This window comes from Cavia porcellus, unplaced genomic scaffold, assembly GCF_034190915.1.
Source record: "Cavia porcellus strain 051 isolate PalLab524CR breed Dunkin Hartley unplaced genomic scaffold, mCavPor4.1 scaffold_17, whole genome shotgun sequence".
Taxonomy (NCBI): Eukaryota; Metazoa; Chordata; class Mammalia; order Rodentia; family Caviidae; genus Cavia; species Cavia porcellus.
The window spans coordinates 55123717-55149793 of NW_026947500.1; the positions used below are offsets into that span (position 1 = coordinate 55123717).

Below are 26077 nucleotides of genomic sequence, written 5' to 3' on the forward strand. Positions count from 1 at the left end.
ATCGAAAGAAATCTCTAACATAGTAAAAAGAAAACCCACAAACTGGGAAAAAAATCCTAGTGAACTGTCCCTCAGACAAAGGACTTCTGTCTAAAACGTACAAAGAATTAAAAAAAAAATCAGACCCCCAAAATTCAAAGACCCCATCCAAAAATGGGCATCTGAGATGAATAAACAATTTTCAGATGAAGAAATACAAATGGCAAATAAATATATGAAAAAATGTTCAGCATCACTAGTCATTAGAGAAATGCAAATTAAAACCACACTGAGATTTCATCTCACTCCTTAAAGAATGGCCAAGTTTAAGAAAACCACCCATAACAAATGCTGGAGAGGCTGTGGGGAAAAAGGAACTCTCCTGCACTGTTCGTGGGAGTGTAGACTGGTGCAACCATTGTGGAGGTCAGTCTGGAGATTTCTCAGAAAGCTGGGACTGGAAGCACCATTTGACCCAGCTATTCCACTCCTAGGCATATTCCCAGAAGAACTGAAAGCATCATACCACAGTGATATATGTGCACCCATGTTTATAGCATCACAATTTGTAATAACCAGATCTTGGAAACAAACTAACTGTCCATCAACTGAGGAATGGATAAAAAAGTTGTGGTATTTTTATACAATGGAGTACTATTCAGCTATAAAGAATGATCACATTGAGACATTTATAAATAAATGGACGCAGCTCGAGACCATACTTATTAGTGAAATAAATCAAACTCACCTGTGTAAATACCAAATAGTTTCCCTAGTGTAAGAAACGATAAGAATACATGAAAGTACGTGGTAATCATGATTCCCAGTCACACTGGTTTGAAGCCATATAATGTTTTCACTCATTACTTAGAATGGTTTTTATTTGGGTGTTTTTATTTTATTGTCTGTGATACTACAAATGACTATTTCAAAGAGAATAAGAGCGTAATAGCTAGCACTGATTTAATATCATCCTGTTTTGAAGCCCCATCAAGTTTTTGTTCATTTGTTTCCATTGGTTCTAACATGTGGTATCTTATTATATCTTAATGTATGCGATATTATAAGCAAGTTTTTTATAGATAAAGAGATAATATAGAAATTGACGTTTGCTTTCTGCTAGCTGGTTTTAAATTCCCTGCAAAAATTTCATGCTCTTGAATGGTCTCACCTGTCTTGATAAATTTGATGCTATAGTATACGAAATTAGACTCAAATATTTCAAGGAAAGTCACTATGTTAACTACTATTAATGTCAAGCTATCTGGGGGTGAAACACAATGATGGTTAAATTTTCAATTCTGACCGGTGTTGTTATATTGATGCTGTTTTTTTTTTTTAATCTCAGTCTCCCCCCCTTTTTCTTTCCTTTTTTTAAAAAAAAATAATTTATTTCTTAGTATCTTTTAACTAAGGGAAAATTAAATTAAAAATAGTGCGATAGATTATAGTAATTTTTTGTTTCCCTATTAACCTGATTTGAACCCCTGTAGTGTTCTCCATATCTTGTTCTGACTGATTTTATGATATTCTGTTTCACTTAATAGTATCAAGTTTGAGGGTATAGGCAACATTTGGAAGGCAACCAGATATTCTATGATGCCCGTTATTATTTGACTATTATCTTCTTTGGAATCCTGTAAGCTCTCCAACGTGGTTTTATTGGTCTTATGTACAGTTTTGTTCAATTCTTTTATACTAGCTGATACAGGCTACTCTTTTTAGGATAACAAGAGGCATAATGGTAACCATTGTTGATCACCTAGTAATCCCCCCTTTATTTTATTTATTTATTTATTTATTTATTTATTTATTTATTTTCATTTTATGCTATGTCCATCCTCCTGATCTAAATGACTCTGTTTTGCTTTGTCACATTGGGTTTTTCTTTGGTCCATCTTGTTTTGTTTTTTGTTTTTTGGCCTTTTTTTCAATCTTTTATCTTTCCCTCTTCAAAGAAAAAGTTAAAAAAACTGTGGAAGTAATGGAAACTAAAATGCGCAATTGTTAGTGTAAAAAAGAGAGGAAGGAAAGTGATCTCAAGGATATAACTGCAAGTTTATTTAAATGTGTAGGAAAGAGATCCATATTGCTGAGTTTTTCTTGGATCATAGAACAGAACTGACTGCAATCTCACTGTATTAATCTCCACTTTGTATGCTTTAATTTTGTAATCTGGACAGCTGTTTGTAAATTGACAATGTGTGATCTATTAACTGGTGAACTCTTACTATATGTTTTTTCTCTTGAAATTCTGTATTGCTTCTAGCCTTTTACTGTCTTGCTTGGTCTAGTTTTGTTTTTCTTTTTAAATAAAAAACAATATATATATATATATATGTATATATATATATATATATGTATATATATATATATATATATATATATATATATATATATAAAACTTGGGACTGTAGGAGGAAATTATAGTATGTATTATAGATTATATCAGGTTATTGTAAGATTGGAAATATAATAGCAGTGTTAAGTCAATATGGGAGAAAATTTTACTTAGGAGTAATGTACTATTTGCAAACCAAGTACCATGACATCATTCACTTTCTTCTTTTACAGAATTTGCAGTGTATATTGAGGATATGATGTGATATTATCAGATGCATATAGATAATAAAATCATTAATGCAGTGAATCAGATTAACATAACTACTGTGTCACAGTGGCTCAACTGGGTGTGTCAGAAATATCTAGAGTCTACACATTTAGCACAACCCCCCCAAAAGTTTAGTCCTCATGTTGTACTGCAGATCTTTCAATTTGCTCAGCTGCACACCCACTATGCTGTGTCTTTCAACCTACCGATTCCCATTGACCCCCCCACCCTTGCCTGCACCTTTAGTAATCACTGTTTTATTCTGTATGCTTCAATTTTTTTCCTTTTAGATTCCACATATCTGTGAGATTATGGGATGATTTCCTGCCTTTGTTCAGGTAATTTCACTGTGCTGAATGCTTTCTAGTCTCATTCATATTGTGGAAAGTGACAGATGCTCTTCTTTCAGGCTGATCCTTATAGACACACACTGTTTTCATCATGCATCTCAGTGGACACTCTTGGGTCATTTCTACCTCTTTGCTTTTGTTCATTATGCTTCAGTGACATCAGGAGGCCAGAATTCTTAATGAGTGTGCGTTTAATTTCCATTGGTCACATACCAAGAAGAGGAAAAACTAGGTCATATTTCATTTTATGAGGAAACTTAGTATAGGATAAGAATACCAATGAACACAGTGAGTGTATACGTCTTCTCATTTGTCCATAATCTGCCCAGCACTGCCCTTTCATTTTTTGATAACAATTATTCCTTCTGCAGTGAGGGTGAACCTATTGCTTTGGTTTGAATCTCCTTGATGATTAGTGATCTCCAGATGTTTTGATAAATTTCTTTGCTACTTAGCTGTGCAAGTCTTTTTCCTGTCTTTAAGTTGGCTTGTTATTTTCCAAAATTAAATTTTATGTACATGCTCCAAATTTTGGATATTAACCAAATCAGATATATGGTTTATAAACATCTTTCCCAGCTCATATGTTGCCTTTTTGATTTTTTTTCATGATTTGCTTTTATGTACAGAAATTTTAGTTTGATATAATTGCATTTAATTATTTTTACTTTTGTAGCCGAGATTTGATGTGATTTCCAAAATCATCATTGCCAAGTCCAAGGTCAAAGGATTTCCCCGTTTTAATTCTAATGAGTTCTACAATTTCAGGACTTATATTTAGGTTTCTTACACATTTTCAATTGCTTTGTGTAAGGTATAAGATGAGCATCCAGTTTTGCATGTATGAATCCAGTTTTCCTGATCAGTTTGGAAGAGACTACCCTTCCCTTTCTTATTTCCTCTTGATATTATTGCTGGAAATCAGTCAACTATCGGCTTAGGTATGTGCCACTGTAACAACATGTTTGATAACTGGATAAAATAAATGAAATTTATTTCTGCATATAATTGAAATTTATTTCAATTCTGGATTCTAGTTATGGATTTCTGGATATAAATGAAATTTATTTTTCATAATGTGAGAGGTTGAAAGTCCAAAGAGAGATCAATAAAATAGGTTTTCGTTGAGGTCCTAGCCTTTGTATTCATTTTATTTTTGTGAATGCTGAATCCTTGCATGACAGGAGGAAGAGAGACAATAGGGGCCAAGTCCTGAGAGGCCAAGGTCACAGTCTCATTAGTGAGGGAGGAGCTATCAGAGCGTGACTCCCTCCTGACAGCATCACCTCCCTCGGCAGACTGCCCTGGAGATTGAGCACCGGTGGGATTACAGACTTTCCACTTAGCTTGAAACAACACGCAAAATATTTTGATGGTTTATGTGTTCATATATATATCCACTCCCTAAAATTATACCCTACAGCAGTGGAAGGACATTGGCTTTCCTGGACAGCAGTATTGTCTCATTTGCTTAGAATAATATCTGCCTCATTATAGACACTTTATAAACATGTGTTGGGTAAAATGATAAATGAGGGTACTTAGTATATACATGTGTGCATATATTCATGTGTGTGTTTAATGTAAAATTTTCAAGGATCATAGATGATCATGTACTGATGTTACTCATGTAACAGCAAGTTGTCTCTATAGCTCTATAAACCTGATGGTATCTTTTTCTCCCTTGTACACAGTAGAAATATGATGTATAGGGAAATTTTGTATTATATTCACCTTATACAAGAAGCAAATAACAGAGATGTGATTTTCAATATAAAAATGCAGGACAGACGGAAAACCCATGTTCTTCAGTAAGTTTCTATATTTCCTGTTACCATTATCTTTTCTATGATATTCCACCAGGAAGAGAATTAGGTCACACATGAATATACCACTTCTGAATTTATTTGTTTCAGCATTGTAGGACAAAAACTGACACATTTAATGTATAACTAATGACTATCACACATTATGCCATCTTGTATATTTGGCTCTGGATGTATATTTTATTAAGATATAATCCTGCCAAGTAGTTTACAAAAATTCATCCATATTCAAAGGCTGCCTACATTCTTCCATATACTTTGTATGAGAAAAAGGAAGCAAAATAAAGGGAGACATATTTAATTTTCTGGAAGGCAAAATTCTCCAACTGTGGGTTAAAAATAAAGAAATCAGACAAGCAGGGCTGTTAAACAGAGAAGCGGATATAGAGCTTGCAAGGAGGCCTCATTTCAGAAACATCTCACCCATTTGTTGCCTAAGGTTCTGCAAACTAATTCCCTTACATTGAGTCCAGCACATGAATAAAAGTCATTCAAGTGCTGTTGTCCAATTAAATAAATGCATAGTTTTAATTCAGTATCTGGTATTCTGTTTAAGGCAATTGAAAAAGATTTGTCAAGTTCCTGGGAAGACAAGATAACATAGTTCTGAACCTACATACACACAGACACACACACCACAGTTGGATTCAGGTGGTTTTCTACATATAGTTTTAGCATTGAAGTCAGGGAACATTTCCAGGGACACTTTACCCTGGATATTTTGGAGGCATCGAATCTCTTTCCAGTGATGCTGAGGATGCTGTTTCTGTGGTGGGAGGATATGATGGTAGAACTAGCACAACCTGTGAAACCAATCACAGTGTCATAGGTGAGTGACCAAATAACCTCAAGGTTTCTGCTCCCTACTCAACATCTTTACGATTTCTTCCTGAATTCAATCTCAGGACCTATGAGGTGGGCTTCTCAGGTTTCCCTTAGTTTAGACTATGTTACAGCTTGTGTTTCGATGCGCCTCTCACCCCAAGCCTCATTCAGTCATGGAGGCTGTTGAGTCTAGCATTTGTGACTGGTTTGCTGCCTAGCACTGTGATTGGTAGTGTGAGTGCCGCACCCTCCCAGGGGTGGATAGCAGGAATACAACTTAAGTGATGGAAATAGGGGTACTCTTCACTTTTTGCTTTTTTTGCTCTTGTTGCTTGCTGCCACCATGAATGGCTGTCAATCAGTCACACCACCCTGCCTTGTAGCCACCTGAGTATCAACTAAAACCTCAAAGAACCAGCAATCAGGTCCTGTTCATTTGCTTTTTATCATATGCAGACTACTCACCTGGGGTAGGGTTAGCACTCACACCATATGTGTGCCCTCCTCTTTTACAGGATGAAAATATTACAAAATAGCAACCATCACCCCCTGCTGAATCACTTAGTTAAACTTCTGACCTCAAATTGACACAATGAACAATATCCTAGAACAGTAATGGTTTGTTCTTTACACCCTAGGATATAATGTAAAGCTGCTGAATCACTTAGCATATAGAAGCTCTATATGAAGCATATAGATTTCTCAAGTTGACACAATGTTTAAACCATAATAGGCTGTCTAGATCACACTTTCAGTGATAGATGTCAGCCTGAGAACCTGGTGGCTGAAGCTGAGTCTCTGAGGATCAGTCTAACTTGTGACATTGATGCCTGGCAGTTCTCCAGGAACCAGAAATGGTTTCTGTAATAGGGTAAGGGAGTCACAGGTGGCTCAGTCTGAGAACCTCTCTGCATGAGGGGTGCATTGATCTGGACTCAGAGGGATGATCTTCATGTAGTGAAGATAGGAAAAGAGCTTTCTTTGGCTATTCCAATAGGCATAATTTTAATTACTCTCAAGGTATCAGACTCTTGGGACTGCCTCCGCATGAGTGTGGATGGATGCATGGATGTGGTGGGTTTTCTCTCCATCAGCTGATGTTGAGTATACCAAAGGGACATTATCCTGGGTGAACCTGACAGTTGTGTGACCACTGTAAAAGCACCCTAAAAAGTTTAAGATGTTTGATGTCCTTCTGTCCTCAAAAGTTGTTTATTGGCTTTTGTTCAATATGTGAAAAGGGTTCTTTAGGCTGAACATGGAAGAAGACAAGGAAGTCCAATGGGAACCTAGCCTGGCCAGCTCCATGGGTACAGCCTGGTAATTCCCTGAGCAGGGAGCTGAGCTGACTGTGTTCATACCTTTGTGCATAAACAGGGATAATAATCATGCATTTTGTGTGCCTGATGACACAGGAATAGGAAACTACTACTAACATCAGAAAGCAAAGGTCAGTACTCACCCCACCAACATAACAACAGACCGCTTGGCACCCAAATGAAGAGACGGAGAGAGCCACACATAATTCCAGTGTACTTAGCAGGAGCACCACGCCCTCTAGTGCCTTAAAATCAATTCAAAACACAGAAATGAGTGGAGATCACAGTCTCAAATATTCTGTACTCATTATACTGGCCAGAGACAAACAACTCTATTTGGTAGTCTGGGCCCTGGTTCCTTATACCTCTCTTGAACCATGGCAAATTCTTTACATACTGGATGTCAGTTATTCTCTTATTATTTGCACTGATAAAATGATCAATATTTTCTCACTACTTTTAATTCTCATTATGGAAATAAAATATGAAAGTGCTTTAGAGTGGCATTTGTAGCTGCTTTAAATATTGCTATCATGTTAGTCCTTTTAGCACTAGAAATTCTATATCGTTGGCATAATCATATGATCCTATCATGCAGTTACCATTGAAGATAATAGTTCTCTAATCTTTAAACACTGAAGCTGTTATAAGGCAAAAGTAACTGTCTTGCAAACAGAATTGTTTACAGTTGAAATTAGAGGGATTAGATAGCATTATTCATCTGGGTTGAAATAAGTGAAAGTGATGACACAATTATTAAAGTACAAGAGGGTAAAAGATGCTGCTGTTTGATTTGAAGATAGGGGACAGTGCAATAGGCAACAGAATTTAGGAAGTAGGCCTAAAACCTAGAAAATGGATTTTCCCTAAAGCACCCAGAAAGAACTATAGTGCTGACGGGACTTTGACGCTAACTTAAAGAGACCTATTTTGAACTTTTGAACTTCAGAACTCCACAATATAATGATAATAAATTTTAGGTATCTACTAAATTAGTAGGAATTGGTCTAACCTACAATAATAAAAATAAGCTATAATGAACACCTGTTTAATTCACATGCAAAGGCAATTGCTTTAAGCTTATTTTCATCCAGAATATTGGCTCAATCTTGAGGGATGCAGGCATAAAGTTTATTCCTAATATATTAACCTGGATGGATTGGAGTTCCTTGGGCTTAAATATTCTGTATTTTCCTCTCGATGTTTAGAGACACTCTCTCTACTGTGGAAGAAACCATGGCCATGAACTCAGCTCCTGAGAGACAGAGACTCATTAGACTGTAGGAACATCTTCATGCTTTGCCTTAGTCACTCATGCCTTCAGTAGACTCAGCAGCCTCTGCATGCCAGGCATGGATGTCGGCTTAGATATGGAAAGCAAAATAGAAAAGATGATTCCCTGACCCCAAGGACCTTGCCATCTAGTAGGGGAGACTAGGAATTAGAAAAACATGGGGTGTATGTATTTTAGGTTTGCAGCTCCTATGTTTTGTTGTGGGGACCCAACTCTAAGCCTGGAACACAGGAGCAACATCACTCAGGAGGTCAACCATTGGACTTGGTTATATAGATCAATTTGATTTTACTTACAAAATCAAGTGACAGGCTAGACTTCCAAAAAACTGGTAAATATCTACATCTGTATCTCTATCATCTGTATCTGTACCTATAATCTCTGTCTCTGTTGTAGCTGAATCTCCACGTCAATCCTATACCCTCTTCCAAAGTCATCATCCACTTATGAATTAAACAAATATAACTTTCTGTCTGTCCATATAAGAAGGCAGCCATAAAACCCACATACATACCATAACATTATGATATATATAGGAGCTATATATAATATTACAGGGCAGGGAAGTTAGCTCAGTGTCATATGCCCCTGTCTGGCAGGCACATGGTTGTTAATTCAATCCTTGGTAACAAACAAAAAATAAATATTACCTACACATGATACAGAATATATTGTTCTGAGCCTTATGATACTGCTATCTTTGTCTTAAAAGTAGAGCTAGTGGACCACTGGAAATTTATATTGTTAAGTCTAGAGATTATTTTTTGTACAAAGGATTCATATTTTGTATGCTCTTTTTATGATTACAAGATTCTACCAAAATATACTGCCAGTCATCCCCATCAAAATATACCACTCACTTCAGACATACTTAGCTCACTGTTTTTGTCACTTTCTGAAGTAGCACTGGAAGTCCCCTTTCATGAGTGTCTTCGCGAAGCAGGATCAAAAGTATAGTGGATGGACTGGGGCTATGGCTCAGTGAAACAGCACCTGCCTGGCAAATGCAAGGTTGTGAGTTCAATCCCCAGTGCCAAAAAAAAAAAAGCCAGTGAACACTGTTGCTCAGTGCCATCCCACAGAAAGACGGGTGAGTGAAGACATGATGCTGTGTCCTCATCCATCTTATTCACCAGATCTGGCACTGTGTGACTTTTGAGACTTTCTCAGAGTCAAAATGACAATGAAAGATAAACATTTGGAATGACTTTAAGGAAGCCACAACAGTACAACTAAGGACCCAAAATAGGAGTTTCAGGACTGCTTTGGAAAGTGGCCAGAAAGATGGAATGAATATGTGAGTCTGGTTTATTTCACTTAATGTAGTGATCTCCAGTTTCATCCATTTCTTGCAAAAGACACAGATTTGTGCCCCTCCCTCTGTGTGTATACCATACTTGTCCATGTAGCTACTAGGGGCACCTGGGGTGTTTCCATACCATAGCTATTGCGAGTTGTGCCACAAGAAACATATGGGTGCAGGTGTCCCTGCAGTATGCTGACTTCAGTTCCTTCATGGGTATTCCTTATGTTAACCTGAGTCATATGGCAGCTTTAGTCTTGGTTTTCAATGAAACTTTATGCTAATTTCCATAGTGGCTATATTAACTTATATTTCCTGCAGCATGGGGAAGAATTCCTTCTCCCCTTACATTTTTTCATCTTTCTTTTCTTTTGTATTCTCAGTGACAAGCACTCTGAGGGCCATGAGATGGAATCTCAATGTAAATTTGCTTTATATTTGCCTAGTGGCTAAAGATCATGAACTTTTTGCCATCTGGTTATTGATCATTTTACCAATTTATTCTGAGAAATGTCTGTTTAATTTATTGTCTATTTATTTATTAGGTTATATGATATTTTGGTGTTAATTTTTTTGTCTTTTTCCTTTTTATCGGTACCAGGGATCGAACTCATAACTTCCTGCTTGCAAGGCAGGCACTTATGCTGCTGAGCTAAATCCCCAGCCCCTTTGGTGTTAATTTTTAAAAAAATTCTTTATGATTGTTGATATTGATCCTTCATCAGGAAAGAAGTAGAAGGCAAAGATTTCTTCTACTGTTTATTGGAGGACATTATTTTGGTGTGAATAAACAAGGCTCAAGACCTGTAGAGAATTAATAAGCAATAAAAATAAACACTATAGTTAATCTTGCAGAATATGATGCTGAAAGGGTGAGTTTCTACACTGAGGTGAGAGAAGAGGAGGAAAGATGCAACTAACCTGCTAGCTGAATCTGGAATTTCACATGGACAGAAGATAATAGGAAACATAAAAATGTTGATGGCCAGCCAACATTTCAGTAGTAAAGATGTGACAGCATGTGTTGAAATGGCTCCCCTCCCTGCACTCACTCCAGGGCAATATCTCCAAGAGCTTTTACTACTTGAAAGAGTTTGTGTAAGTGTTAATTTGGAAGAAAGCAATGAGAATATCATCTACATAAGGGCAAATGATGCAAAATGAAATGACAAAACACAAACAGAAGTTTGAGAGTTTTCCAGGAGCTGAATGTTGAGGCTAAAATAGTAAATGTTGTAAGAACACCCAAGCATGTGCAGTGTGATACTCCCAGCATGTAGCATAGCATTCAAGACAATTCTCTTTTATCATGAGAGAACCATATAACTCCACTGGGCTGCATCAGGAAGCACTGGTGGCATTTGAGGACAGGCATTGCCTTCTAGGTTAGATGAGATAACAAGATATGGACCAGTGAATTGGAACTAAACAGTAAAAATGTTGCCAACGTGCCATGCACAAGGACTGCTACAGAACATGTGTTGTGTCCTTATGTGCTTTCTTTTCTCTTGACTTTGCTTTCTTTCTTTCCCCATGACTTTAGAGGATGAAGAGAGATGCTGTATGAGCATGAAGCATGACTCTTATATAAGAGTTCGTTGTATTTCTTACTGGATTCTTCATTTCCCCAAAAGATCCAGCATTAGCCAGTACTGATCTCTGGTTCTGCCAGAACCAGTGCTCTGCACTACTGCTACATTAGTATTTTGTGAGAAGAGGAAGCACTCACTATTAAAATAGTTGTTGTCAGTGGACAGTTTTCATGTGACTGATGATAGCAGATGAAGGGGATGTGTGCAAATATCCTGAAGCTGACCATAGTGGTTATCATTCCTACTCCAGCAAGCACAGAGCTGGTGATGTTCAAGCTTAGACTGGCTTGGACCTGCAAAAGAGTAAGTCAATTAAGTAACCCAGAGGAGTGCTTAGCCATGTCTCCACTACCCATGTGAGCCTCCTCCATTTGTTTCCCAGCATATTTCATACTGTCTTCAGTATTTCAGTGACCTCTTTCCCTAAATTTGAAATGATTAATCCCTTGCCAAGAAAAAAAAAAACATGACCCTGTTATTTCTTAGTTTTACTCTTTCAGATGATATCTACGAGTTCAAGAGATCAACTCCAAGTTTCATTGCTGATATTTTTAAGTCCTCTGTACCTGGGCTGCACAGCCCTTCTTTGCACCTCCTGTCAAGCCCTACTTCAGGGCTGAGTGCTCACCATTTCCTAAATGAAGCCTGTTCCTTGTGGCTCTCTACATTTCACACATTATGCCTTACATTGTACCTTTTTTTCTGTCCAATCTCTTTTTAAGTTGGAATAAATGTTCTATGAGAATGAAAATATCTCAGAAAATGCTGAGAGGTTCAGCATGAATGTTGTATGAGGTACCCTTCAGTGGTTGTAGCCAGAGGAAATGTTAGAGGCCATATTTTGGAAAGCTAATATTGATCACAGTACAGTTTTATATTTACATTTTCAGTAAGTAATCCATCTATCTGTCTGTCTATGTATCTATGTATCTGTGTATGTATGTATGTATGTATGTATGTATGTATGTATCTATCTATCTATCTATCTATCTATAATCTAGATACAGATAGATGGAGATATGAATATAGACAGAGACATACTGTCTGAAACTAGCATTGTGAAAAGCACATTGGCATGAGTAATAATTTAAATTTTTTTCTTGAGGAAAAGTTCATGGAGAAATGGAAAACTCAAAACTCTTTCTGGGTGCAGTTGAAATAGACTTTTAATTAATGAACATTATTTGGTGCTTCTGTCCTGGATTCAATCTTGAGTTCAAGCTACTCTAGCTGACTCTCCTTCACTTTGCTTCTCTAGAGCCTCTGCATTTCCATGCTACTCCCTCAGCGACAATCTCCCCAAAACATTTAGTACCTGATAAACAGTGATTATCCTAGCATTTGAATATAATTATTGAACAATACTTCAAGGTAAAGCTCATGCCTCTTGAATTTTAAGAAACAATCTTCAGTTTACTTCTAGCCAGAATGCATATTTAATTAAATCGTTCCCTTTTTACATTGAAATAAAATAAAGTAGAACTCACAAAATTTTTGTAGTTCTTCTTGCTGTTGCAATTGAGAAAGACCCTGAAACAATAAACTAGGAATGGAAGGAAAAAGTCAGGTAAAAACTTCAAAAAGTTATTACAAATCATAATTTATAAAAACTGACTTCTAAAATCTGTCAACATGTTAAATAGAACAACAGTTTAAAAGAAACACCAACATTTGCTGATTATGGTTTCAATCTTCCAATGAATAACACAAGAATTTTATGAGATAGATTCATGGTAGAATTTATCAAGTTTTTCAAAATACAGTTAACAGCGATGTTCTTAAAACTGTTAAAATCCCTGAGAAATATGGCATTCAAATTCCTGAAAGGAAGTAATACTAATACAATACCTATGATAATATGTTAGCCAAATAAAAATAAAAGCAGTTAGTTAGTACTATTGTCATTTAAAGTATCTATTAAATGTTATGAATACAATAATGGCAAAGAAAATTTTAGATTCCTCATTTGATGATGACTGGAATAAACTAGTTTATTTGACTCCATGAACTGTAAAACAGTTTTCCATTTTCTAAAGTGCCTGGAGTTGATTTTGAATTCTCTGCCTTATATAATTCAACTTTTTTAAGTTTCTGAATTAGTATTCCACATTTGATTTTAGAAAATTAAAAATGACAAATTAATTTCAAAGTGAATGAAATAATGAAATAGCTTGATAAATGTATTCTTTCATGAAATTGTAAGTTAAAATTAAAAAAGATATCATGAACATCACCTTCAAAAAAAAACCACAGAGTACTGTCCATTCTTTTATCTGAAATAAATCATGAATGTGGGACATTTTCTTTCAAACTGTGCTGTAGGTTGGGTCATGAGTGTCTCCAAAAGTATGTGTGTTAAAAGTCTCCAGACTGGTGACATTGTATGTTAAAAACTGGATTTATTAATACAATCTCTTGTGTCATACTAACAAACATATACAAAAATCTTGAAGAAAATGAAACAATGAGTGTGAGAGATTGGCATGAATAAAAATTTGCAATATTCCAAAAGTACTTATAAGAAAACTTGAAAAAAATAGATTAATGTGGCAATAATTTGTGGGAGTGTCATAAAAGACACACAGCTGGACTAGAGATGGAAGAGCCTAAGAGACATTTGCAATCAAGCAGGTCCACTATTTGTGCATGTGCTGTGGGATGGAACAAAGGGGGACACTGCACAGGTGAGCTGGGAATTACAATTAAAAAGATGTGTGAAGGTGCCATTGAAATGTTTGCACAAAAAATCAGAAGGTGAAGTTAGAAATGCCTTGGCAGTGGCTCACTTGTGAGAACTTAGCTGCTGCCCTTCGTGGGGATCCATCAAACGTGCAGAAGTCAGAATCTATGTAAGGGGGATTCCAAAGTGGTCTTGCGAGGGAAATGAAAGTGGAAATTGAAATCTGGACTAGTTGGCATGCTGTTCTGGAAACAGACTAACTGTTTTGAGTCCTGATTCCTAAACCTAGTAGACTTGGACAAGTTAGTAACTTTTCTAACTTTGAATTTCCTTTCTCATACAATAATTCTGACAACAAATATTACCATAGAAGATTGTGATGTTTGACATCAAAATGGATGCATGCATATAAAAGCTTAATAGACTGCCTGTGTCATAGTAAAAGTTCAATACAAATTGATTTATTTAGATTGTTATAATGCAGCTTCCAGATGTAGACAAGAATTTTCCCTTCTGCAAATCTTAAACTTCTATATTCTGAAGAGAAGCAGGAAGTCAGGCCTATCATAAAACTCTAATCTTTTTTATTTTCAACTTCATAGGAAAAAGGACACCGTAAAACACCAGAATAGTGTTCCTAATGGTTATATCAGCACAGTTCAAAAATTAATTAAATATTCCTCAGCTCAGTAGAAAAACATGATATATAGTATTCAGAGTATCCTCTAATGTTCAAAATAATCCTCTTGCATTTCAACTTGAGCAAAGATTTTTAAACTTTCTTAAATTGTTATCTTGATTAAATTTTAATTGAAGTTAGTTTTAGTAAATTTCTGAAATAAAGTTCATCTTAAAGTAATTATGTTTTTCTAAGATAACCATAAGCAGAGTTGACAAACTGCCAATGTTCTTATTTTCTGCAGTTGTCCGTGATCTTCTGAGCCATGGGAAACCTTCCCAGCTACAGAAGTGAGTTGTGTTAGGGAACATTCATAATAAAAAGACAGGTGCTTTTGCTGACCCTTGTTTTGAGAATTTATGTGTAAGATACTAACGAGCAATGACATGTGCCTGCTAAATTGGTGTGCTCTGCCAGTTGTGTTCCATGAGGTTCTCACGCTGAGCTTACCAAGCCTGCAGGGGACCTGCCCCTGGGCTGCTTGCTGGAAGAAACCAAGATTTCAATTTTTAAATCATTCTGCTTTGTGTCCATAGCTGCACTCTGCTGTAATACATCTTCCTTAATAGATATGAAATAATTATGTCTAATGTAGTCTGTTATGTTCTTTGTGCTATGTTAAGGGAGAAAGTGAAACAAAATAGGGTTAAACACACTTGTCTCCAAGTGATAGCACATACGCTACAGTTAGGAGAGGTTTTCCTGGAAAACTGACAATAGTAGAAATAATACTGTAAAAAGAGGCCACTCACCATCACCGATCCCCAAAATGAGTACCCTATGTACACTGACAGGGGTTTTGGTCCACGAAAGGACAGTGTGCCACACAGAGTTATTATTCCTATGCTGAAGATCATCAAGCCAGTCATAATCTGCATAGCCTGCAAAGGACAAAGGAAAGAAAACACTGTCTTGCTTTTAAAATGGAGTTTATGTCACCTTCTAGCCAACTACACAATATTCTCCATATTTTGGTGCAATCTATTACCCTTTAGCTATTCTCTTGTCACTTTTTACTTAAAGTGTTTTGCATACGCTAACTGACTGAAATTATCCCTCTAACTATTTGTCATTCCCCTAGTAATTTTACCATTGGAAAAATTTTGTTAAAATCTGCCCAAAGGCACTTATGTGACACCCAAAATACAACGTGTACTTCATCTGCTGTTGCCCTTTATCACATGCTTGGACTAGGGTGACACATAAATTAGGATGTAATTACTCCAGTGAGCAGACCTCACATAGAAAAGAAAATTAGATATAAGGTCAAGAAAACAAATAAAGGAGCAATTGTGACATTCTCTTAGGACCTTGAGTCTTAAGACTGAAAGTACAGTGAATTAAAAATTGAGAATTGGAAAGGATCAAAAGCTATGAATTATCAAATCTAGTGAGACATAAAGGTATGAAGGGAAGGAAATTAACAGCATAAGTGTCACATGATAGAAAATGTAGGATTTAAAATCCTTTACCTAAGCTTCTGCCTAAGAAACTGGAAATGGCAGAGCAATTAAATCCAAATGAAACAGAAAAGAAATTAGACCTTAGAGTAGAAATCAATAAAATTGAAAACAAGAAACTGCCAGACAAGAACAACAACATTTAATGGAAAAAATTAGAGACAAATTAAGTCAATTACTATCTAGCCAGGCTGAGCAAGACACAGAATATCAGTTAATAATACCAGACTACATTTAAGTCTTCACTGTAGAACACAGGACATCAAAAGGTTAACAAAATAATAATATGATAAACTGCATACAAATTTGATAACCAATATGAAATGAGTAACTCTTTAGATGCACACAGCACCAAACCCATAATAAGTAAAAATGAATATGTAGAGATATGTTATTAAATAAAATTTATGAATATTTAGTAGTGATAAAAATACACCAGTCCTAGAAGATTTCAAGGAGTAAATTACACCAAATGCATAAAGAAAAAATTATGGCAAATCTCTCCAAGCTTTAGTTCAAAATACATGTTAATTCACTGTATGAAGCTAAAAATACCAAAAATAACTAAACCAGATGGACATTACAAAAAAGAAAACCACTGACCAACATTACATATCTCATGAATATAGATAATGTAATCGTCAACAAATTTAATCTAACAGTTTATAAAAAGGACTAAGAATCATGAGTGATTGGTATTTATCTAAGACATGCAAGACTAAATTATCACTTAAGAATCAATTAATTTAATCTATCTCATCAGTAGCCTGAAAAAAATCATATGATAATATCAATAGATGGCAAAAAGGACTGAGAAAAAAACACTCATCTATTATAAGGAAATTCCAGTAAACTAGGAATATGGAGGACTTTCTCAGTTTAATAAAGGAAATCTGCAAAAATCAAAACAATTACCATTAGAGTCAACAATGAGAAACCAAGACATTTCCCATCAACATAAGTAACAAGGCAAGTGTGTCATGTAATCACTCCTTTCTCCATTTCCTTGGAAGATTTAGCTAAAACAATCAGAAAAGAATGAGAAATAAGAAATATAAGGACTGCTAAGACTGGTGAAAATTGAAATTAAAAATGCAATAGCACTTAAATTTGTAATCCTGAGAATGGTATACTTAAAATATTTGTTATAAATCTAACAAAATGCTTGCAAAACTATAATGAAAGTTATTAATCTCGGATGAGATAAATCTAAAATCTAAATAAAGGTGGAGAGATTTCTAGTCCAAATTCTTGTCTAAGAAAGCTTACTATAGTGAAGATGTTAGTTCATATATATGTATAAATTGCCTACAATTGTAATGGAAATTCCAAAATCATATATTATGAGTATCAAATACTGACTTGAATAATTATATGGAGAGGTAGCAATTTCAGAATGCTGTGCCAATGCTGAAGACAAAAGAAAGAGTTGGAAAACTAGCAAGATTGAACTTTAGGTATAGTATAGAGCTATAGTAATCCGGAACTATGGTTTTTGCAAAAATAGCAGACAAATAGATCAACAAAAGAGAACAGAAACCCCTGAAATAGACATGCAATTGAACTCAGTTGATTTTAAGCAAAGGGGAAAAGACCACATAAACAAGAAAAGGTCATGTTGGAGAAAGTGGACACTCACATTCAAAATTGAATTTGGGAACAAACATTTTTTTCCCACTGTAATAATTATCACAAAATGAGTCACACATGTAATCAAAGCTACATTTAAATTTCCTTAAAAAAGTTGAATATCTACATGACTTTGGATTTGGTGATATCATTTTCAATACAATATCAAATGCATGATCCATAACAGAATGGATAAAATTAATTTCTTTTAAATTAATTATTTTGTTGTTCAAATACATATTAAAGAAGCTGAAAAATAAGCCACTCTCTGGAGAAGATAGTCACAAGCCACGTACATGACAAAAGAGCATAATGAAAAAAGACACTTTGAAATCTTAACTCATGAATATGACAACCTTGTTAGAAATGAGACAAAGACCTTAACAGTAAACACATCAAGAACACATAAGAACGTTAAAGAAAACTGTGAGCAGGTGCTCCACACGCTATGTCACCTGGGAAAGGGCCATGAGAAACCCAGGGACACATCACCAAGCTGCTATTCGAATGGCCAAGTGTCGTCGAGGATCTGAGAAATAGGAACTCATGCTTACTGCTGTTTTGAAATGTTCACATCTGCAAATCACTTGGGGCACCCAGTAGTAGTTTCTTACACAACTGCCCACTCTGTGTGCTACGGTATGGATTTGCTTTTTCCCCAAAGTTTAAGGTGCTGTACAAGTTCAGCTCCCAGTGTATAGTGCTAGGACTGTGGGGCCTTTAAAAAAGTGGGATCTTGGGTAGGTGATACAATTACCCAGCCCCGTATTTGGAAATGACCATTATGGCTTTGAGCAGTGTGCCCATTCTCAAAGAGCAGGCTGTGATCAACACACGTGATCCCTGTGTTTTGCCTCTTCTGCACATGGTCATTGTCCTTTCTTCTTCTCTAGATGAGGTGACTCCAGAAGGGAGACTCCACTGGGCAGCCAGTGCTGTGCTCTTTGGACTTCCCAGGCATTAGAATTCTCAACTATCTCTAGACACTGTTACTGTAAGATGTTACAAAACCTCATGTATTTTGTTGTACCAATACAAAATGGACTAAAACATGATCTACCTATCATGCTGATTCAAATGAGCTGAAAAATGGTGTATGGAAAATGTACACATGAATATTTAGGAAGCTTTATGCACAGCTGCCAAATTTTAGAAGCAACTCAGATGCCCTTAAATAGATAAATAGGTGAATAAATGGTGGCACCTTCAAACAGCAGCATTTTTATTAATGCTAAATGAGATATTGTCATAAAATTGGGGGAAGTCTAACATTTATGGAGTCAAAGAAATGTATCAAAAGAGGTGGCATGCTTTATAAATCCAACTTTATGATGGACTGTCTGGAATAAGCGAACTATAAAAACGTGAAAGTAATAGCATTTGTGATTCATGGGAGGTTAAAATGATTAGGCAAAGTATGGAAAATTTTTAGGGAAGTGAAATTACTTTGCCTGATATTGCAATAAATGAACACATGCATTTGTACATTTTCCAAAAATCATAGGCTGTAGAACTCATAGAGTGAACTTTTATGTACACAGACTGTGAGTGACACTGATGGGTCAGTGGAGGTTCATCAATTGCAGCATAGCCACTCATAAGTGAGAGTGATTGATAATAGTGATTTTATGCACAAATGAGAACAGACATGGTTAAACAATCTGTCCTTCCTCTCAGTTTTGTTATAAACCTAAAGCACCTTTACAAAGTAAAGGCTATTTGAAAGTACTTATCAACATATTTAAAAGTAAACCCGGTATGTGGCAACATAAATAACCCCCATGAAAACAGGATTTCCAAAATTTACCAAAAATAGGAGATAATAAGGAAAAAAGGCTCTACAGAGTCCAGCATGATTTTCACTCAGTGGATTAGACTTTAGGCTGAGATAAACCTTTCCGTTAGACATCCCTTTCGTGAGGCACCTGAAATACTTATAAAATACAACTAAACTGGAACCACAATGTGAGTAAATGAATATAGTATCATTTTCCAGTGACACAGCCTGAATGTTAAACACTTGCTATCATGACAAGCTGCTGTGCTCTGAGCCCTTACAATAGAGTGGTCAGCATTATGTTGATCAGGCATGAATTTACTATGCCATCATTGTCCTCTCCGATTTGCAGCTGACTTACACCAAGGACCTTAGGCTGCCCTTTCAAGAATTTCTCCTTCATCCCTTTCCACTGATAGGAGTAGAGATCCACAGGCCTCCCCTGTTGCGATACAGTAGGTCCTGCTTTCACTGTGGTTTCCTCCATTCCTTGCATGGTCTCGATGGCAGCAGAGAAAATGCTGGAAAATGATGTAGGATGAGGTCCTGCAAATGACAAGAGAAGAACATGACATTCTGGATCAAGTTCCACAAGAAGGGCAAATTCTAAAAGACACTCCCTTTCTACACTGTTGTAGCTGTCTAAGGGCAGAAAAATGAAAACACCACCACCAACAACAACAACAATACATTAATGCAGGATTATGTGATAGCAGAATGATAGAAAGTGGTAAAGAGAGGGAAATTCATATAAGCATGAGTTAAGTATTATGGATTCCACCAATGCAAAAACTTCAAGTCCATAGTCCCAGGCTAGTTATATTTTGTCTCTCTTCTTACTACAGTTTATTCCTTTAGTGACAGCCACTTCTCCCACTGAAAGATAACGATGTAAGTGATCTGCACTAACATGCATCATGTGATATTTAATGGTCCCATTTCCTGCTCAGAATACAGGTACATTCTCAGAGCTGGAACCTTTTCCTGTTCCATCTCCATACTCAGTGTGATTTACAAAATCTGGAATTCTGTCTTATAAACTCAGAATTTTCAAGATGGAATTTGTGGCTCTAGCATCCTTGTCACCACAAATTTAAATCCTCATGATATGGTGCTTTAAATCCTGGCAACTGATGCACAGGGAAACACATAACACTGTTTTCTAAGTATACTAGCACACTGTTTTCTAAGTATACTAGCACCAAATTAATAGCCTTATGTGTTTTTCTCTGGTGAATACACTGACTCCTGCCGGGTGGCTATGGGTAGGTTTAAGGTAAGTGAATTCTTCATGTACTCACTTGAATCCATATTGAGATGCTTCAAAGCTGATTTCCATAACTGTTGATAAAAGTGAACCCTAAAACTTGTTAAGTACACAGTTGATTCTGATACTGTTTCTGCTTCTTTATTCCATAAATACTTCATGTTTAACTTCATGTTTAACATGTGCAATTTTATTGGTTTCAAAAAAATTTTAAATACTCTATTCAAATTGTCTATGTTATGAATAGGATTTCAGATTTCTCCAGATAATCAACTTGCTTTTGTATTTGAGAGAACTATCTAGCAATAAAACTGACAGAAATAGGAAGATGGAGCTTGAATTTCAAAGAAAGACAAGGGGAGGAGAAGAAAAAATTAATTTTATTATATGTTCAAATTTATGGTTGCTGTCAAAAGAAAGTATGAAATGGTAAATCATTAAAATTATTTTAAAAGCAAGAATAGGGAATACTATCAGTAAGTAGTAAGGAACATGTGATTCACAGTGAAATACTTAAAATCAGGATGCAGATATGAGAAATAAACCAAAATATTATTTTTTTTGTCTCTAAAGAATGTCTCAAAAACTACTAGCAGATGCAGGATTAGAACTCTAGTTTCTAATGAAAGTTACAAAACTATAGGAATTATTAAATTCCTATGTATAATGCTTGTTAAAGGTCACATTAGGATGCATTTGAGAGGAATTATGGAGACTGCGTCAATGGAGCAGGAGACCATGGTTAAAAATTTCAAAGTACACTTACACAAGATGGAAAATTTTCTGAAATTTAAATCACAAAATTATTGTTCACAGCCCTGAGGATGAAAACAGACAACAATTAATAGTTGTAACTTCACTGCACACTTGCAGTTCTGATAGTTATGCCAGATAAGACTAACAGTGCAATCTTGTATCATGGACAGCTGATCACAGCACTCTTGTGAGCCTGAGGACTCTGCATCACTGTATCAAGTCCCCCTTTGCTCACCATCCCAGAGAAGGCTGTGGTTGCAGATACCTCTGTGTCCTAGGTGCCCTGGAGTTGCTCCATCTCCCCAGCCCATGTACTGGGGCAACCTGATCCCGAGAATCCAGACATGAAATTAATCCTTTTTCACTGGAACACAGAATCATGGTCAACCAGGGCCCACACAGCACCTCATCTGATGCCTGAGGTGACGCAGTGCCCTGCCCTGCAGAGACCTAGAGTCATGCCTCTCCCTGCACCCAGGCTGAAATGGTCACATGGCTCATGGGGAAGCAGAGACTCATGGGGTCTTCTGAGGTAAAAATAACATGGTGACCTGGGGCCTAGTGAATCAGAGCCTTTGAGCTGTCACACTATCTTCCAAAAAGCATGTGCATGACTACCTGGATCTGCACTACTGTCTCAGACTGTGATCTTCCCAGGTTGCCTGCATCCCTGGAGTGGAGATGTCACAGGGTGGCTCCATGGGGCCCAAGTCACAGTGGGGCCTTGCTCTTCCTGGATGTTTTCTGTATTGCACCTGACCCCACAGGGGTGATGGTAGAGTCATGCGCAACTCTCACCTTTCAAGGTCACCATACTGTGGCCTGAGACCCACACTACAGGTTCTTCATGAAACATGTTTGAGAAAACCTGAAGGTGGAAAGTGACCCAACATCATGAGCCTTTATGGCACTGGGTTTACCAGAGTCAGGCTGAGGCTGTGCACAGGTCTCCATGACTAAACAGTCCCATTTCCAGCTCTGCCTAGGTTGCCTAACCTCTGAGGTGTGCACCGAGGTAAAGACCACAGGGTGTTGGAAAATCTTCATTTGCTTTTGACTTTGTGAGAAAGCAGTAATAATGCCTCATATGATGCAGTGCTTTTGCAAAACCCGCCATATTTTTGCAAAACCCATGAATGTGTATGGAGCACATCAGACAAGACATCAGCTAAGAGTTCTCACTCTGGGGAAGAACATTCAGGGACAAAAGAAAATATACATAAACACACATGAAACAAGGAGATCTCACAGTGCCACAGGAGTACAGAAATTCTGCAATGCCTGATCCAAATAGAAAGAAATTCAAGAACTGACTGAAAACATATTCCAATTATTCTGCTTAAGGAAACTGAGTTAGATACAAGATTGCAGATACATCACATTGTGAAACCAGGTAGGCAATTTATGCTATAAGGAGAAATTTAAAAGCAAATCGGTGTGGTATTGAGTGTAGTTGGCTCACCTGAGGACTAGTGTCAGTATAAAAAGAAGATGAGAGGAAGAGAGGAGCATTGGGGGTTCTAAGTGTTGTTTGGAGTTCTTGATTCACTTGTAGGAGCTTGTGATGCTGGCCTCCTGGTATGAACTCAGCTGTTATCCTTGGAGGAGCTCAAGATTTTGAAACTTAGAATGGCTGTGGATCACTTTGGTGAAGCTCTGGTCCTTACATTGGGCATCACTTGCTGGCTTCAGAGTGGAAGATAATGCTACTCAGTCTCCAGAAGAAGCTTATCAAGCTGGCTTCCTGATATGAACTCAGCTGTTCTCATCATCAGAGGATTTTGGAACCTCATTGTCACTGAGCGTGACTGTGGTAATTTTGAGGGGGGCTCTAGTTCTGATTTTGAGTATTGCTTGCTGGCTCCAGTGCAGAGCCCTCAACCAACTGGCACAGATCCTTCACCCTGCTGGCACAGACTTTGTAGCTTCCAGTACTGACCTTCAGGCCTTCTCTGTATAGATCCATGAAATAGACTTGTATGTCTTTGTTGTGGGCTCTAGGCCTCAGTTGTGCTCATGGAAGGCACTGCCATGGGCACTAGGTTTTAAGCTGAACTCATATAGGATATTTCCATGGGATCGAGGCTTTCACTAGATTATCTAGGTCTTTAGTGTGTGGACAGATTTCCTGCACTTTCATTGTATTTGACTCCTGGGGTGACCATTATAAATAATGATATATGTTATGTGTCCTGTATTGTCTTGTTCTCCTTGAAAACCCCAAACTACAATAAAAAGTATGTTCATAAAACAGAACTAAACAGAACCACCAAAGATGAAGACTTCAATAAATAAAACTTAAATACAATAGAAATGTTTGATATCATATTAAATCAAAAGGAATAAAACTGAAAATTTATGGATAGGCCTTTTGCAATAATGAACAATGAGAAAAAGAGCAATGAAAAAATGAAGAAAACTGAAGGAAGTGGTGGAATACTGCTAATGACAACATGTTCACCTTGTGGCAGTGGGAAAGACAAAAAGTGCCTGACTCTCTTTCTCAGTTGGCCAGAGGGGACCTGAGTTGGACAATAGCTGTCCCTTCCCCTTCTCTTGGCTCCCCCTCACTGTCCCAGGGGACAGGGACAATAGATGTTGGTGTTCTTCCTGGTTATTTAGCAGCCACTCTTCTCCAAGCTTCCCTGACCCAAGTAGCTGGACTGACAGCCTCTGTACCCTTCTCCCATTGCCACCACTTTGCATGCCGTGTATCCTCTTTGAAGAAATGAGGTGCACGCATCTGAGGCTAAGTAATGGAGAGAGGATCTGGGGGCATTGTTTAACAATCCCAGCATCTCCAAACTCCTGTTAGCTGCAAGAACACAGTTAACACTTAGACAGTCCCTAGTTTCAGTCCCAACATTTTGTCACAAAGGCATAACAACTGTCAAACAGCTCAATTCATACCACTCCCTTACTCATCTCCTTCATGACAGGTATCCTAGACACCTCCTGGTTCAATCACAAGCTTTCATTTGGACCAATCAAATACTTGAAGCGATACATAAGCAGCACACAAAGTCACTTCTCAGATTAATCTGGGAGGGCTCCAGTATACACATCCCCTGTGATGCACTGCAGGCTCTGTCAAAATAAAGATTAGCTTCAGTGGCCTTGAGTTCTGCTCATTATTCATTTCTTGACTCTCAAGTTCCTGTAATTTTACCTAGGATTGTTATCCTGAATAGTGTGGAAAGAGTAGTTATCTCAAAGGAAATGGCAATAGACACTATGGGATATTAGCACTGATGAACCACAGAGACCTGCACCCAATGAAGATCTGGAGCAGAAGCAAGCACACAGCACAAATTAGTGGCCACCACTACCACTGACAGTGGTAATGGCCATCAGGAAGCTCTGTTGACTTTTCAAGGTGTTCAGCATAATCAGGTGATATCAGGGCTTCTAGCAGAGCTGCACTTTGATAATCCACAATTTCCATCTAAACTGAGCAAAAGAATCCTCAACAGATTGAAAATAGCAGTAGTAACAGAAGAGACACACAGAGGAATAGAATATTTAATTAATAAGATAATTGGTGAGTTCTTTACAACTCCTAAGAGATATATGAGCATCTAGGTCCAAGACGCTTAAAAGAGTCCCAGTGATATTTAAGGCCAGTGGCCCTCCACAGTACATGTTAGCAACTGTCAAAGGTCAGAGCCACAGAGAACAAAGAAAATTCAGCAAGATAAAAAAAAATGGTAAATGCATGGTATTCTTATTCTTACCAGTTGATTTTTCAACTTAAATTCATGTGGGCCAAAAGATAATGGAAGAATAAGTTCAAAGTAAAGAAAGAAAGAGGACAGCTCCCACTCAATGAAATCTGTACATCAAAACTTAGGGTAAAACAAGGGGGTTTCCAGGCAAATAAAAACTGTGCACTTAAAGAATTCATGACCAATTAAGTATATATAATAAATATATACAAATGCATAAAAACAAAAAATAAAAATTGAAAAGAACAGCTGAAAGATGATAATTACTATTATAAAAACACAGTGATATTAAATCTAGTAGAATTAACCATAGTCAAATTCAAAATGTCCTAAATCAGGGATGGTGGACCTTTTAGAGTTTTCAGTGATAACAAAGAGCCCATGTGGCATGCATGCCATAGATTTCCTGTATTTTCTAAATGTGCAGAAAAGATTACACTTAAACCTCTTCCAGCCCAGAACACCAGCCGTGCCATGGGAAGAGGCTTAGTTCTTCTCATTCTGTTCTCACACATTATAGAAAGAGTGAATGAAAGCCTATCAGCATGAAAGCTGAGGAGGGCACAGCTCCGTACCTACCTTCTTCAGGTTTTCAGTGTCTACACCGGGTGTGGATGATGAGGGTCACTCTTTGGGGAAAGTTCTTAGGTTCTGCATCCAAATACAGCCACCTCCACACACTCCACTTTAGTTCTGCATTCTCCTTTCCGCAGATTTTTTTCTAAATCTTAAAGTCTTTACTAAGAATGTTTGCTAAACCACAGTAAGCAGTTGCTTTTCATGGCAATAGTGTCACTTGACTTCTTGTTCCTCATAGTGTTGTGTACTTATTTTGAAATATGTTAAATGAGTCACGGCAACTTCCAGTCATTCATGTGGGAACAAGAGTGGTTATTTCTGCAGACATTAGTGTTAGGATGTGTTGTGCACGAGACTGTTGAAACATCCTGATGAAGACAGGCAGTTGGAAGAATATGAAAAGCCATTTTCTGAATAGCGTGTGTA

The 26077-nt window shown here is 37.0% G+C and overlaps 1 protein-coding gene across 1 annotated transcript; it reads right to left on the bottom strand.

The window, feature by feature from the left end:
• Positions 1-4917: 4917 nt before the first annotated feature.
• Positions 4918-25847, bottom strand: LOC100716433 (membrane-spanning 4-domains subfamily A member 4A). The gene is made up of 9 exons (XM_063229095.1): positions 25652-25847; positions 21358-21409; positions 19686-19870; positions 15211-15339; positions 12587-12642; positions 12415-12433; positions 11237-11392; positions 7054-7155; positions 4918-5569 (listed from the first exon to the last, which is right to left on the bottom strand). Exons 3-9 carry the CDS (start codon positions 19818-19820, stop codon positions 5474-5476), a joined length of 693 nt encoding a protein of 230 aa, XP_063085165.1. The 5' UTR covers positions 19821-19870; positions 21358-21409; positions 25652-25847; the 3' UTR covers positions 4918-5473.
• Between the last annotated feature and the right edge of the window lie 230 nt (positions 25848-26077).

What these genes read in the sequence shown, in the direction of transcription:
- LOC100716433 (XM_063229095.1), bottom strand. Translation starts at nt 19,820, where the DNA reads ATGCAAGGAATGGAGGAAACCACAGTGAAAGCAGGACCTACTGTATCG. An exon ending in GGCAGCCTAAGGTCCTTGGT is followed by an intron (nt 15,340 to 19,685) that starts GTAAGTCAGCTG and finishes TGTCCTTTGCAG; the next exon opens with GCTATGCAGATTATGACTGG. An exon ending in CATTTTGGGGATCGGTGATG is followed by an intron (nt 12,643 to 15,210) that starts GTGAGTGGCCTC and finishes TTCCATTCCTAG; the next exon opens with TTTATTGTTTCAGGGTCTTT.